We start from the raw sequence: 13,860 nt of genomic DNA, 5'->3' as shown, positions 1-13,860 counted from the left end.
GCAACATTTTGAAAATTAGAAGATGGAACTTTAGGTGTTTTAATTGACTTGTCATGGCAAAATTTTTATTCAGCTCTGAAGAGTAGTTGTGTCTTAAAGTATCTCAATATTTCATTGTATTCAATGCTTCTTGTTTTCTGTGTTTTCAGAGTATTTTAACCACTGAAAGCACGTGAGTGTTGGGATTAGTTGTGTTTTAGGAGCATTATGAGTGATCAGCCCATCTGCTGCTGAGGTTTAGGGGAATGTCAGGTTTGTTGCTGACATGATGGCCCCTCAATTCTTGTAAAAAGGTGTCTAATCCTTCTTCCTCCAGTCTTTCAGACATTGTGTGCTGTAAACTATAGTAAAAGAACATTACCTTTGTTGAGTTAGCCACTCATAAGCTATGGAATACTACAAGTAATTATTTATGCTCAAGACAGTTCTATTCACATATTAAGTGAAGGAGCTTATTTTTATCTTGTTTCCTCTGTGTTGGTCACTGTGCAGGATGGACAGGGTTCAGTGAGTGTGAACTTTCAAATAAGCTTTCAGTGTTCTCATAGAGTGTACATGTTGTGCTGCGTGTATTGCGCATTATGCAGCGTTTCCTTTGAGTACACAGTTGTTTTCATATTTTCTTGTTTTCAGTGCAAGTATTTGAAAACAATAATCCTATTAAAGCTGTTGAATTTAAATGTTTATGGAAATTGGAGCTCATGTTGGCCCAGCAGAACCATGCCCTGACTGCTACAGATGAAGCAGTGTGTTGTTCCTCTTCTGGGAAGTGCACTGCAAAGTAGATTTGTACATGGGGATTTACCTTGTACAAGCTTGGAACCAGTGCAGCTTACTTTTTTATAAGCATACGAAGCTGAGAGGTGTTTTGGAGAAATGAAGATCTGCCCATTTCTCTGTCCTCAACAGGAATACAGGAAACGGAAGATAAAATGTTGTTTCAGTAGGCTGGAGCAATCACTGGAAGTATTACTCAGCTCATGCAAAAAAGTTCCTTCTCTTTGTGAAGGCCTTTAAGCATGACCACAGTCTTGTCAAATGAAAGCAAAATGTAGTAGCAATAGTTACAAGTATTATATTAGAACAATTGCTCTAGTATGTTAGCTTGTAAGATCTTCAAATCTGGTAGGCCTTCCATGCATTGTATGTTCTTTCTTTTTTTTTTTTTTTTTTTAATGAAAATTGCAGGAAACAAACAGCAGGCCAGGCCTGTACCTTCTGATATTGCAGTGATCATGTATACAAGTGGATCCACAGGAATTCCCAAAGGAGTTATGATCTCCCACTGCAACATAATTGCTGGTATAACTGGAATGGCTGAAAGGATTCCAAATCTGGGGTATGTGCCAACTCTTACTCAAAGATGCACGTGGGTAGCTGCATATAATTATTGTGTAAAATATGAAGTGTCTTTGACCCATCAGATTATGCACTGATGTCTGAGCATCTTCCAGTACTGGGTTAAATGCTGTGAGTGTTCCATGTGCTATCTTTCTCATCATCTGTACACTGGAAAGACTGGGACGCAAAGCCCGTGAAGCTGCCTTGCAGTGTGGTTGAAATCTGCCTTCAGCAGTCACTTCTTTAGCAAGTGCTGCATTCTGTGGTTTGTTTCTGCTTGGTGCAGATTTTAATATCATCTGCAGAGTTGCCTGTGCAGCTTTAGCACAGCTAACGGTCTTGGGATGTGTAAACATCACACTTCATGCATGCTGTAAACCTACAATACTACTTGGGCAATTTTTGAGACAAAGCCTATCATACTTGAAGTATGGTCATAAGCTCATAGGCATTATTCCTCTTACAGTTCTTCTGAAAGCTCTGAGTAAATTTGGCTTAGTGACTGTAATGGTATGGTATAAACCTCTCTCTTAAAATTTCTTTTTAGGGAAAAAGACATTTATATTGGCTACTTGCCTCTTGCCCATGTTCTGGAGCTGAGTGCTGAACTTGTGTGCCTGTCTCATGGATGCCGCATTGGTTACTCATCACCTCAGACATTGGCTGACCAGGTATGGTCTTGATGTAAGCCCATATGGAGAGGGAAGAAAAAAAAATTACTTGTGTCAGTTCTTGCTTATAGATCCCAAGAAACAGGATTTTGGCAGTTATGACTGATATACTGAGGTAGTTTAATTGTTGACAAGAAAATTAAAACGATCATTTGGAAGATGTGCTATGTCATTTTGTTTCTTAAAAGTCTTGAAATGTGCCTGCTGATGAACTTGTTCTTCATTTTAGTCCTCTAAAATCAAGAAAGGAAGCAAAGGTGATGTTACTACACTTAAACCAACTCTAATGGCAGCTGTGCCGGTAAGTTGCTGAAGGATATAACAATGTGTTAAAAATGTAATTCATAATTTAAATTTTATCATTAAAGTAAATGTAAAATAAAAAGTAGAATCTTGGATGTGAAGGTAGCATAAAATAATGTTATTGATATTTATTTTTATATGATGATGTTTATTCTCAATGTAAGTATCATAAACTTTGAAAAAGTTTAAATAGGTGTGGGGATTACGCTGCCATTTTAGTTATCTGTTCATCATAATATGCTTGTATATATGTATGCACGTACTATGTATTTACATGTCTGTATACTTCCTTCACAAAGGCTGTTTATAAATCATATATATATGAGATATAAAGACAGAGAACCAGACATAATGATACATACGTGATTTGGAAACAGCCACCATGTGATGAAAATAGCCCTAGGCACAGACTTACTTTGTGTCACTAAATCTTTTCTGGGAAGAGAGGCTGTATTTCCTGTATTGTAACCTGTTCAGGACAGTATTTGATTGTTTAGCAGTGGGCTAGATTTCACATTAGTTTGTGATGTCAGTGCAAGATGGTAGTGAAGAGAGAAATGGACTCTGTCTTGTGTAATACTTCATAGCAGGTGGGTAGTTGACAGCAGACAGAGTGGGATTGAACAGTGATCCTGTTCAGATTTTTGCTCTCATTTAATTTTAGTTTTAGTTTTGTTATGTTTTACTAATGGAAGAGGAAGCAGCTGGGAGCGGTTGGTTGTCTGAACTGTACTGTAGTGTCTAGATCATTTTCTTGTATTGGTTGCGTGATTTCTTTTACTTTGAGTTGGTCTTTCTTTAACTAGGAAATTATGGATCGAATCTACAAAAATGTCATGAATAAGGTAAATGAAATGACGAGTTTCCAGAGAAATCTATTTATATTGGCCTACAATTACAAAATGGAACAGATTTCCAAAGGCTACACGACCCCGCTCTGCGATAGGTAATTGTAAATTTATTTTCAGTGGCATCAGAAAATGTGTCTCAAGTCTTGCCATGTGAAATAATCTCAAATACAAAATTAGATACTCTGTTGTTTTGTTTTTAAGCAATGAATATTCTTATCTTTGTATTTTAGCCTTATTTTCCGGAAAGTACGAATGCTGCTAGGTGGAAAAATTCGCATCCTGCTTTGTGGAGGAGCTCCACTCTCTGCAGCGACTCAGCGATTTATGAACATTTGTTTCTGTTGCCCTGTAGGGCAGGGGTACGGGCTCACTGAATCAGCTGGAGCTGGAACAATCACAGAAGGTTGGTGTTGGTGGGTTCTGCGGGGTGCTGTGATCCATGCTGCGTGCTCTGCACTGATAAGCTTTGACAGTGCCTTCATTTGGTTTATGCCTTAAAATAGAATTGGGGAATCCTGAGAATTTCTCTGCATCAAAAAATTAATGAAACATTTTAATTTTGACGCGTTGTGATGGCCTACATAGAGAATCAACGTTCTCACTTGTGATAGTGTGAATGGGATCTTGGCAGCATTGTATTTACTGGCTGAAGTGAATATTTCAGTGAGTGAATAGAAACATTAGGAAGATAGTAGTAATAAAAAAAATGGAATGCAAAAACCTGTGCCGGATTTTAACTTCATGATTCCATTTGCCCCTTAGTCCTAAAATTTCACTCATTCTGTGGTGGAAAAACCACTCAGAGCTCCTGTTTTTGGTTTTTTTTTGTTTGTTTGTTTTTTGTTTTTTGGCAGTGGTAAGATGTATCTGAGTCTCACTGCTAGATTATGCTCGATTGTAGAACGTGTATTATGTTCCTTGATGACCATAGATTGTGGTATGTGGTTTTTGGTAATAGTTTCTTCAGAGTTTAGGGAAAGTAATGGTGGAATTGTAATATGAGTGTTGCCCTTTCCAGTAATTCTGTCTGTGAAGGTGCTCAGGTGCAGAAGTGTAGGGAATGAAAGCAGGAAAGTGGATCAAAAAGTAGAATCTTCAAGTTTTTATGAAATGTCATTTAAAAGTCATGCAAGTACTATTAAAAGCTGTGATGCTTTCTGCAGTGTGATCCATGTGGGCAGCTTATCATCAGAGCTTTATTGTTGTGGCTGGAGCTACTTCGAAATAAAGACATCTGTTCTCTTGCAGGATAAAAGCTTTATGCTTATTACCTTGTTTGTTTTGTTCTATTGTATACATTAAACTTCAGGAATAAAATAAATGAATAAAGTAAACAAAGTACATGACAACATACATTTTTTTCTACTCTTTTTTTTTTAATCTGGAAATTCCTTCTTTTTTTTAACATTGTAGTTTGGGACTACACTACAGGGAGAGTGGGAGCACCTTTGGTTTGCTGTGAAATCAAGTTAATGAACTGGGAAGAAGGTGAGAAGTTTTTTATGTGATTAAATATTTGTGTATTTGCAAGAACTTTAAGCTAGTTTCTATTGGACTTTGCTTGGTAGTATTTACTAGAAGATTATTTTTCTTCTTAATCCTACCTTTACCTATATAGACAAAATCTTCAGGGAGAGCAGTTTCTATGTTTGAAGCCATTTTTTATATTTAAAAAAATATATAGGCAGAATCTATCAACACATGAATAGTGTTTTGACTAGGTTACATTTTGGCTTTTATTCCAGTCACTGTAATGCAATTTGGAGAAGCCACCCATACAGGAGAGGGTGCAAGTCTTGTGTTGTCTCTTGGAGTAGTTGGATTCAGTAGGCTTTAACTAAAGCACATGCATGATATCTTCTTTGCCATTAATAAGTTTTAAAATAGTCTTCCTAATATTATTAATAAAAGGCAAAACAGTGACGTATAGAAAGGAAGTGTAGTGGAAGCTGTATAAAATACATTTAATGAAATTTGAATGTGTTTAGACCATTTCCTCTGAGGTAGGCTCTTATGTATTGTGGAGTACCCCTGTATGGTACTTAAGGGAATTTAAGGAAAATGTGAAACCTCAGATTCTGGTGGGTTTTGTTTCTAAAATATAAAGTGAAAATTCTCTTTTTTTGACATGAGCCTGTAGGAGGCTGATGGTGTGTGTCAGTCCTGGCCAAAAATAAAAACAAAAATTGCATAGGCATGGCATTTTTCCTCCACATATGTTTGAGTTTCACTGTCTGTAAGCATGCCTGTTAAATAGCTGTTTATATGCGGGAAGGAATTGGAACAAGGTGTTTCTTACTGAACTACTTACACTGAGTTTTCAAGTGGTAACTTTGGCTAAGGGCTTAGTAAATTTATTGGTATTTGAATACAAAGTGGTAGGGATTCTTGCTTTGGAATGTATTTTTAATTCTTGGTAACTGGAACAATTCTCAGGTGGATATTACAACACTGATAAGCCGTATCCTAGAGGTGAGATTCTTATTGGAGGGCAAAATGTGACTGTAGGCTACTATAAAAATGAAGGACGAACCAGAAAGGATTTCACTGTTGATGAGAATGGGCAGAGGTGGCTCCATACTGGAGATATTGGAGAGTTTCATCAAGATGGATGTCTAAAAATTATTGGTGAGTTCTTAAATTCAGGTAAACATATATATGTATATGCACATCTGTTTTTCAGGGCTGCTCGTTGCTGTAGATAACAAAAAATCTGTATCTTCTGGCATACAGTTTAAGGTCTTATGATACATCCCAAGCAAACTCTGATACTGTAACAAACTCAACTGTGTGTTTTAAAGATAATTTTTAAGATAATTGTTTCCTATTAAAATCTTAACATTGATTCTACTTTGTTAACTTGACTGAGTAGTAAGTAGCTAAATATAAGCTAACTTGACTCAAACTGTCTTAGATCTTATAATTTTTTTTTTTTCTTTAAGAGTGGGGTCTGATTAAGTGAAAATATTTCTCTGGTGCCATGTTTTCAGGAATTAAATAAGTTGTGTGTGTGTGGTTGTTTTTTTTTTTTTAGTCTTTCCATTCTTTAGAATAAGTATTTTCCTTTATTCTAAAGGAACTAGTGGAAGAATATACTAAGACAAAGGTGATACACGTAAACCTGTGATAGGCTCCTAATTTTTTAACGTCTATGGGTGTCAAAATGCTCAATAAACTACCAGTTGTCTCTCTTGAAGTTAGAGAGTGATTCAAGCTGCTCTTTAGTCCTGAAAACTAAGCTTATGTGTTTTATTACATGAACAAAAGCTTTGGTCCCATTGCAGCTGCCCTTCGTTGGTCAAACAGGTAAAAGCTACAGAGCTTTGCCTGACTGTACCAAAAAGCGTGCAGATACAACAAGTAAGAGGCAATCTTGGCTGCCATCATAGCCAGGTGGGTCTGGCCCTCCACCTTTTGGCCTTCTTTGGGCTGCATACAATAAGCTCAAGTAATTTTGGCTTAATTTTCAGTTTCACTTGTTGTTGTGTTTCAAATAACAGGTAGTCACTTTTTCAATATGGGTTTAGTCTGAGAATAAACAGCCAAATGTCACCAAATGCTGCTTCTCTCCTGCCTTAGACATCTGGTTGAGAGAGCACAGCGTGTGTTTCTAGTCAGACACTGGTTTTTCTGTAATTCTAATTGTCTTCCATTATTCACGTGCCAGTACTGTGATATAGGAGGTGCTGATTTATAGGAAGAAAATCTGTGCAGATGAAATGTGGTTCATGTTGTAGTGAGGGATAGGTTAATGAAATTGAAGTCTGTAAATCTGATACGAAATGCTTCCAGAACTAACTCCAAACATGAGTCAGCTTGCTTTCTGGCGTGTATACATACATCTCAGAGAAGTATAAAATCAATGTCAAAATTCAGTGTTGCATAACTAACATTAGATTTCTTTCTTCGTCAATAGATCGTAAAAAAGACCTTGTAAAACTCCAAGCAGGAGAATATGTTTCTCTTGGCAAAGTAGAAGCAGCTCTGAAGAATCTTCCGCTGGTAGATAACATTTGTGCATACGCAAGCAGGTGAGAGGCAGCTGGTGTTTTGATATTGCTGTATTCTTTTTTAGAGCTCTTCCTGAAGCTCTAAGCGAAATGTTTTGCCCCTCAAAGTGTGGATATTTTCAACTCCTATTTAAAACACAATGGAATAGTGTTCTTTGTGAAAACTAAAACATCTGAATGATATCTCTTTTATTTTTCTTTTCCCACCATTTGTTGAAAAATGCCAGAAATAAGTCTTTAATTTCCCTCTTTCCCAGTCTGAAAAGCAACTGACTGCTTTCATGATTAATCAAGCTCTTTAGAGTTAGTCCTTACACAAGCCCTAGCACATCTTGCTCTTTGCTCTATTTAGCTGTGATCTGTTCTTCAGAGGAAGGGGGGGAGTAAAAGTAAAACCAATGGCCCACAAGCTGACTTGCACCCATGCAGATCACCAACAGAAACCCTGAAGCTTGAATTGAAAGCACTGTAAATACTTTGCAGACTCACAACTAACAAAATAGTGATAAATGCTTTCAATTTACTTTCTAACTGTACTACTAAATTAGGCATATAAGGGCTCAAACATATCTTAATTTTCTATTTCTAGAATTTCCTATCTATACATAGTATAGACTTACATGTTTAAACATACTTCAGATGGTCTTTTTTTCCTGTTGTCATTTTGGAGCTTCTCAGCAATCCAAAATGCTCTGTTCAGTATGGGCCCTGTAATTCCACTTAACTTTGAAGGCAGCTGGAGCAGACAGCAGGGAATTGCTCAGTAGTAGTGGATAAAAAAATAAGCTTCTGGTTTGTTCACCTGGTTCTGTGTTATTTTGTAACTAACAGTGATCGTGTGACATCAATTTTGACAGTTTTGGAAAAATAGGCATTGGAGACAACACTGCTGAGAAACTTTCACGATATTTAGCTTTCATTGTGGGTTTCACCCAATGGGCACATCTCAGATTTGGCTGCATGAAGTTACATGCATGTTCTGAGTGTTCTCTGTAATTGATGGACATAGTCTTCTACAGATGGTCATTTCTGCAATGCTGGGATTGGAGTTCATTATTAGAAGTGCACTGTCAATTTTGTTGCTGATTTTTCCAAGGTAAATGTGACGTCTGCAGTGTACTAGAATACTTCTAAAAGGCCATTAAATTTCAGTGATTCTCCTGCAATTGACACATCTACTATGTAATACTTGGCAAAACATCTGTGAATGCATGTGAAGTAATCGTAACTAATTTTTGAAATGGCCAAGAATAAGAATATCTAAAACAGGTTTGTCTAGTCAGTCTGAAGCATTTCGTAAGTAGAAGAGCCATCTGTTTTACTGCTCAACCTAGCAAAGCATATTCATTTTGTTGATAATTTCTTCTTCGCTGACCTGATTTTTATTATATAGTAAGATCACTGTAGTCAGAGTACTGTTGTTATCTTTTTTGTATGCATATAAAGAAACACCAGCTGGTAGTAGTTCACTAGGAATTGATATTGATCACCAAATGTCATGCTGTTGCACCCAGGTAAATACGTGGCATAATGAAATGTGTAACCAACCAGATGCACAGTGATCTTTTTGCTTTACTAAGTGTTATACAATTTCTGTTCTGGACACAACACTTCAGAAAAGGTGGACCACCTAAAAAGAGTCCAGAAGAAAACTGGGAACTGCAGCTGATTGGAGCTCTGTGAGGCATAACCAATGAGGAAGGGATATTGCTTAGACTTCTAAAGAAGTTTAAGAGGGGAAAAGGGACAAGAAAGTTGAGAAGTAAAAACAGAACAAAACAACCAACCAAAAACAGTTGCAGTTTGTGATAAAAGGCTTTTGTGGAAAGGAGAGAAATGAGTTGCATAGCAATTCTATACAAAAGGTTCTGTTCACGTTTTCCTTAAGCTTTTCATCATCTGAAAAATCTCGATTACTTGTTTCAGGGACAGTTGTTTCATTATTTTCCAAAGACTTTGAGATAACGGCTTTGAATGTTCTAGACTTATCAGAAGTAGACAAAGATTGCCAACAGTAGAGAGCGTGTGGAGAACCACTTGAAAGAGAAAGAGAAGTTACTTCCCCTACAGAAGCAGGCGTTCTTTGAGATGTGTTGTGCATATGCTTATTCCACAATCTGCTCTCCAACCCCTCTTCACTGCAGTCCTCTGCTCCTCTACAGTAACTGGATTTCTGCAGTTGAGAGGAAACTGAGGTAGGGAAGCTGCACACCTGTCTTCATCCCAAGATGCAAAGCATGAGGAGAGGCAGGGCGCATTGACATCGTATGGGTATGCTTCCCCAAAGCTTTGAGCATGAGGCACAGTGGAATATGCATATGGACAGCACACCTTGAAGCAATCCAGTTGCTGTAAGGTAAGTAGCTTCTCTTTCTACTTCTAAGTAGGCAGAGGTGATTTGCGTGCTACTTCAGAAAGATAATCAGGTGAACAGAAGTCAGTTGTTAAGAGCCATATCCTTGTACAAACTGCAATATCCTCAAGCTGTAATGTTATTTTTGATGAGTCATTAACTTCACAAAATTCATACTGAAATACATTATACTTCTCAGTTTCCATTCTTACGTCATTGGATTTGTTGTGCCAAATCAAAAGGAGCTTGCAGAACTAGCTCGAAAGAAAGGATTTAAAGGAACCTGGGAAGAAATCTGTAACAGTCCAGAGATGGAAAAAGAGGTACTGAAGGTGCTAGCTGAGGCTGCCATGGCAGGTGAGTGGCTGGATAATTGTTAGTAGATTTGTGGACAGAAAGTGTCTGTGGAAAGGATAAGCACACGCCCTAAAAATATTTCCTTGTGCATGTGGATTTCATTGTGTATTCATAGAACATACACAGAGTGAAATTTCCATACAAAAGTAAACAGCAAAGCATGAGTGGGTCAGAGAACCAGATTAGTTCTGGTTCATGTTGTCTTGTAACTTTTTAATGTGGCCAGTACCCAAGTAAAGAATATACTAACAGAGCAAATGCAGCAAGCACAGTTTGGTTCCCTATGTCTTTGTGTCTAATGCTGTTCAGGATTTTCTGTAGTATCATCTTGGCCTTCTGCTGCTAGTCCAGAAGAACGTGGGTCTTCTATAGACCCATAATATGTCTGTGTTGAGTACTAGACAGTCTCACGTGCTACCTGCCTACATGTAGGTGACTGAGAAAAGCCCACAGTGATGTGGGCTCTCCCGTCTTACACTTCAGGGATTTCCTAAATGTAAAGCAGTATCTTTTTTTGATTAATGCCTCAGTCATATCTTAAAGTTATATAAATATCAGTATCCATACTGTCTTGTGGCAGGGTTGCTCAGTTCAGCGATGTTAAAGGTGAAGAAATGCCTCCTGTGTATTTTATCCCTGCCATCTGCTAGGGTCATTTGGTTCTGCTGAGCTCTTGTGTTGGAAGAGGCAGTGAATGGTCTCAATGCAGTCGGATTTTTTCAGTGCCTATTGTGCTTCCCTCTCAGCTGTGTCTTTATCATGCTAATTGCTTGTAATCTACTTAGCTGTTCTGGTTGTGGAATTATTCAGTGGCACAGTGATATTCTGTTTCTCCTTACATAACAATTTCTGCTTTTTTTCTTTTGACCATTACTAAGAGCCAAACTTTTGTCATATAACTGTGTTATTGCCACAGAATGTTTCTTAAATAGTCACAGTGGAGGTTAAATTTTTCTTATGCGTCCTCTTCTACATCTTTCTTCAGTGTTTTCCACTGCTGTGTTTTGCAGTCATTCAGTACTGTGATGTCCTTCTGTAGCTCTTTGCATCTTGCCTTCATTTCTCCCCTGAATAATTCTGTACTTCCAGCAGTCTGTCCTGTTAACCTTCACCTCTCCTTCATACTCATATTGTGAATACCTTAAGCTGTGCAAGTAGTGTATTTGCACATTTGTGCTGCTGGAACATAATCTTATGAGGAATACAGACTCAGTAGAGCAATAGACTTCTATTTTCTTGTCCACATCTCTAGTAGATCTTTCTTCAAGGCACAGAGCATACAGGGAAGTTCTTCTAAGCAGCTGCTGGGATGTACAACATTGCTTCTTTTTTTCTTTTTGAGTAGCACTAACTATTCAAAGAAGATTCTATTGTTGCAACTATTTCATTAAAATGGATGAAACAGAATATTTGATTTAATCCTGAGGCACTTTTTACATACACTTTTGTGTTATTTTATATGGTTTTGTTTTTCCCTTTGGTATCATAAGGTTTAAAGTAAGCACTGAGGCTTTTCTGAAGCTAGGGAACAGCACAGGCAGCCAAACATCTGAGGCTTATTCCACTATTTCTGTGGGAACTGGAAAATGAGCACTGGTAGATCCTACAGCTCTGTGTATGATCTCTCTGGGGTTTTTTGAGCCTGACCATAGGGAATTTGTGGAGCACTTCTTCAGTAATATCATATGCTTCTCTGTGTGAGAATACGGATCCTCACTTTTTCGTATTGATTATATAAAGTTGTGTCCAAATGCTTACGTCGTGTTTGGTATTTAAAAACGGTTGTGCGACTTTTATTATTATTATCTTCTTCTGTAGCTAATCTGGAGAAATTTGAAATACCAGTGAAAATCCGTTTGAGCCCTGATCCTTGGACCCCTGAGACTGGATTAGTGACAGATGCGTTCAAACTGAAACGCAAGGAGCTCACGGCGCACTACCAGGGGGACATCGACCGGATGTACGGGACACATGTCAAATAAGTACTTCTCTGCACCACGTTGCTACAGTGAGCTTGGATCAAATAGGAAATACTTGAATTGCCTGTCTCAGCACTTGAGATCAAACACCAAACCACCATTCCTCATTTGAAGCCTAAACTGTTATTTCTGATAACATCGCCCTGATGACCAGCGAGTTTAGTAAAATCTTACGGCAGCAAACTTGTGTCTGTCTCCTTTTTTATCCAGTTTTCTCTGCTACCTTGTCAGTTCTTGGATTTTCCTGACTGTTTTTGGGAAACCATGATTCTGAAAGCCTCAAGTTTTTAAACATTTATAAATCCTGTATAATGTTTTATTTGTATCTTTAACATTTGGATGTATATAGGGAGAACTTGGCCATGTAAGAAATGGTGATACTGGGGGCCTTTTTTTTACCTAACTACTTCAAGATAAGGTACTGATGTTGTGACATTCTGTAAATTAAAAATGCTTATAATGACGTCACTGTTGAACAGAGGACCAGATGATTTGCTGCTGTGGTATTTTTCTGTGTGAATCTGAGGGAAAAACATTTGACGTTACAGCTTGTTTAAAACATCCTTAATATGTGCCTAATGGTTGCTTTTATTTTTGTCTGAAAGTGAAAAGATGGTCATGGCACAGCTCTGCATAAAGGTGGGTAACTGTGCAGGTGTTAGTGAGCATCTTTTGTATTAAGTAACACTTATTAACACAGCAGAAATGAAATGGAGGAATAATCTCTCAAATACAGAAGCCCCTTCTTGAAGTAGCTCGTGATCATTCCGTACAGTAGTTGAACTGCATGGAGCTAATAAGAACTCTCAGAATTAATTTCAATTAATGCTTTGTACGTTTAACAGTGTCTAGCAGAGAGACTGCAACAAATCCTGTTCTGTTTTCTTGTTAGATTTGGACAACAGTGTGGGTTTGCTGTTTGGTTTGTACAAGTATGATAACAGCCCTGTTCTGTGCTAGCTGCATCCCAGATCTTACTGGAGAGAGGGGAGGCTGAAGTCCTAATAGCAGTTATGTTCTCAGTTCACACAGTGCCTAGCTGCCCTTTGTGCCATTACAAATCTCCCTTTTAATGTTGTGTTCTTCTATTCAGAGGTTTGTTTTTTGTTCCTTTCAAACACAGATATTTGAGCTATTTGTCAGCCAGAGTTGTATTTATGTTACTTGTCTAATCGTTACACCAAAATTCTTACTTTGGGAAGGAGTCTCAGTTTCTGTTTTGCTGTAGATATGTGAATATTGTTTGAAGAGTTACCAGAAATCTCTTCATCTTCAGTGACAACACTTAGATTTGTTTCGGATTTGAGTTTTATTCTCAAAATATTTCTAGAAAGAAGATAATCAGGGTTACATCAGTGTGAAAAAATACACATCCCTCAACTTTGTGATGGAGCAAATACAAAAACGGTGTTAATTTGGAGAAAATTCTTGCGTGTATCATACTGGCAGTGCTAAAAGTTGAAGTCTTGTTGCTACCTACTTAATAGCATGTTATGGCAGCATGTGGCATTTCTGAACAGCAGAAGGTTGGTTTGGGGAAGGGAATTCCTGCTGCTAGCACTCAGAGTTTTGATGTGGCAGTTGTGGAAGTTCCTCAATGTGTGAATTCTCTTTAAAAAGTATTCTGAAATGTTATTTCAATTAACACTTTCCACTGGTTACAGAAAGCAGTTTCAAAGCAGTTGAATGTTATCCAGTAGGTTTCAGGTTTGGAAAAATGATAAGGTTTGTGTTCTTTGTTGTATTATCATCAATTTCCTCTCCTATGAAAAAGATGTTTGTGGTGTAACAGGTGAAATGGAAATAGAAAAAACAAACCAGAACTGCTTTTATAAGAGTGATGCCTTTGGATACCTGGACAATAGATGATTTTTTCTGACAAATAGGTAAAGATTCATGTTGGAAATGAACTGTCAGGATGTGGGAGTTTGCCAGGACTGAAGGGAAGTGTCAAGGTGTGTCTGCCCTCCATCAACAGGTTCTTAAGATGTTTGC

At 37.7% G+C, this 13,860-nt stretch overlaps 1 protein-coding gene across 2 annotated transcripts in view; it reads left to right on the top strand.

The window, feature by feature from the left end:
- The window catches only part of ACSL3 (acyl-CoA synthetase long chain family member 3), a 43,544-nt gene extending 30,136 nt beyond the window's left edge, over positions 1 to 13,408 (top strand). For both annotated transcript variants that reach the window (XM_048955611.1, XM_048955610.1), the window contains exons 6-15: positions 1,189 to 1,339; positions 1,889 to 2,012; positions 2,242 to 2,313; positions 3,122 to 3,261; positions 3,397 to 3,569; positions 4,580 to 4,654; positions 5,603 to 5,794; positions 7,083 to 7,197; positions 9,729 to 9,886; positions 11,705 to 13,408. In XM_048955611.1, the coding sequence (XP_048811568.1) occupies positions 1,189 to 1,339; positions 1,889 to 2,012; positions 2,242 to 2,313; positions 3,122 to 3,261; positions 3,397 to 3,569; positions 4,580 to 4,654; positions 5,603 to 5,794; positions 7,083 to 7,197; positions 9,729 to 9,886; positions 11,705 to 11,868 (1,364 nt within the window). In that variant the 3' untranslated portion in view covers positions 11,869 to 13,408. The remainder of the gene's footprint in view (positions 1 to 1,188; positions 1,340 to 1,888; positions 2,013 to 2,241; positions 2,314 to 3,121; positions 3,262 to 3,396; positions 3,570 to 4,579; positions 4,655 to 5,602; positions 5,795 to 7,082; positions 7,198 to 9,728; positions 9,887 to 11,704) is intronic.
- Positions 13,409 to 13,860: the final 452 nt, after the last annotated feature.

The sequence above is a fragment of the Lagopus muta genome, chromosome 9 (genome assembly GCF_023343835.1).
Source record: "Lagopus muta isolate bLagMut1 chromosome 9, bLagMut1 primary, whole genome shotgun sequence".
Classification (NCBI taxonomy): Eukaryota; Metazoa; Chordata; class Aves; order Galliformes; family Phasianidae; genus Lagopus; species Lagopus muta.
This window is presented reverse-complemented; position numbering and strand designations above follow the sequence as displayed.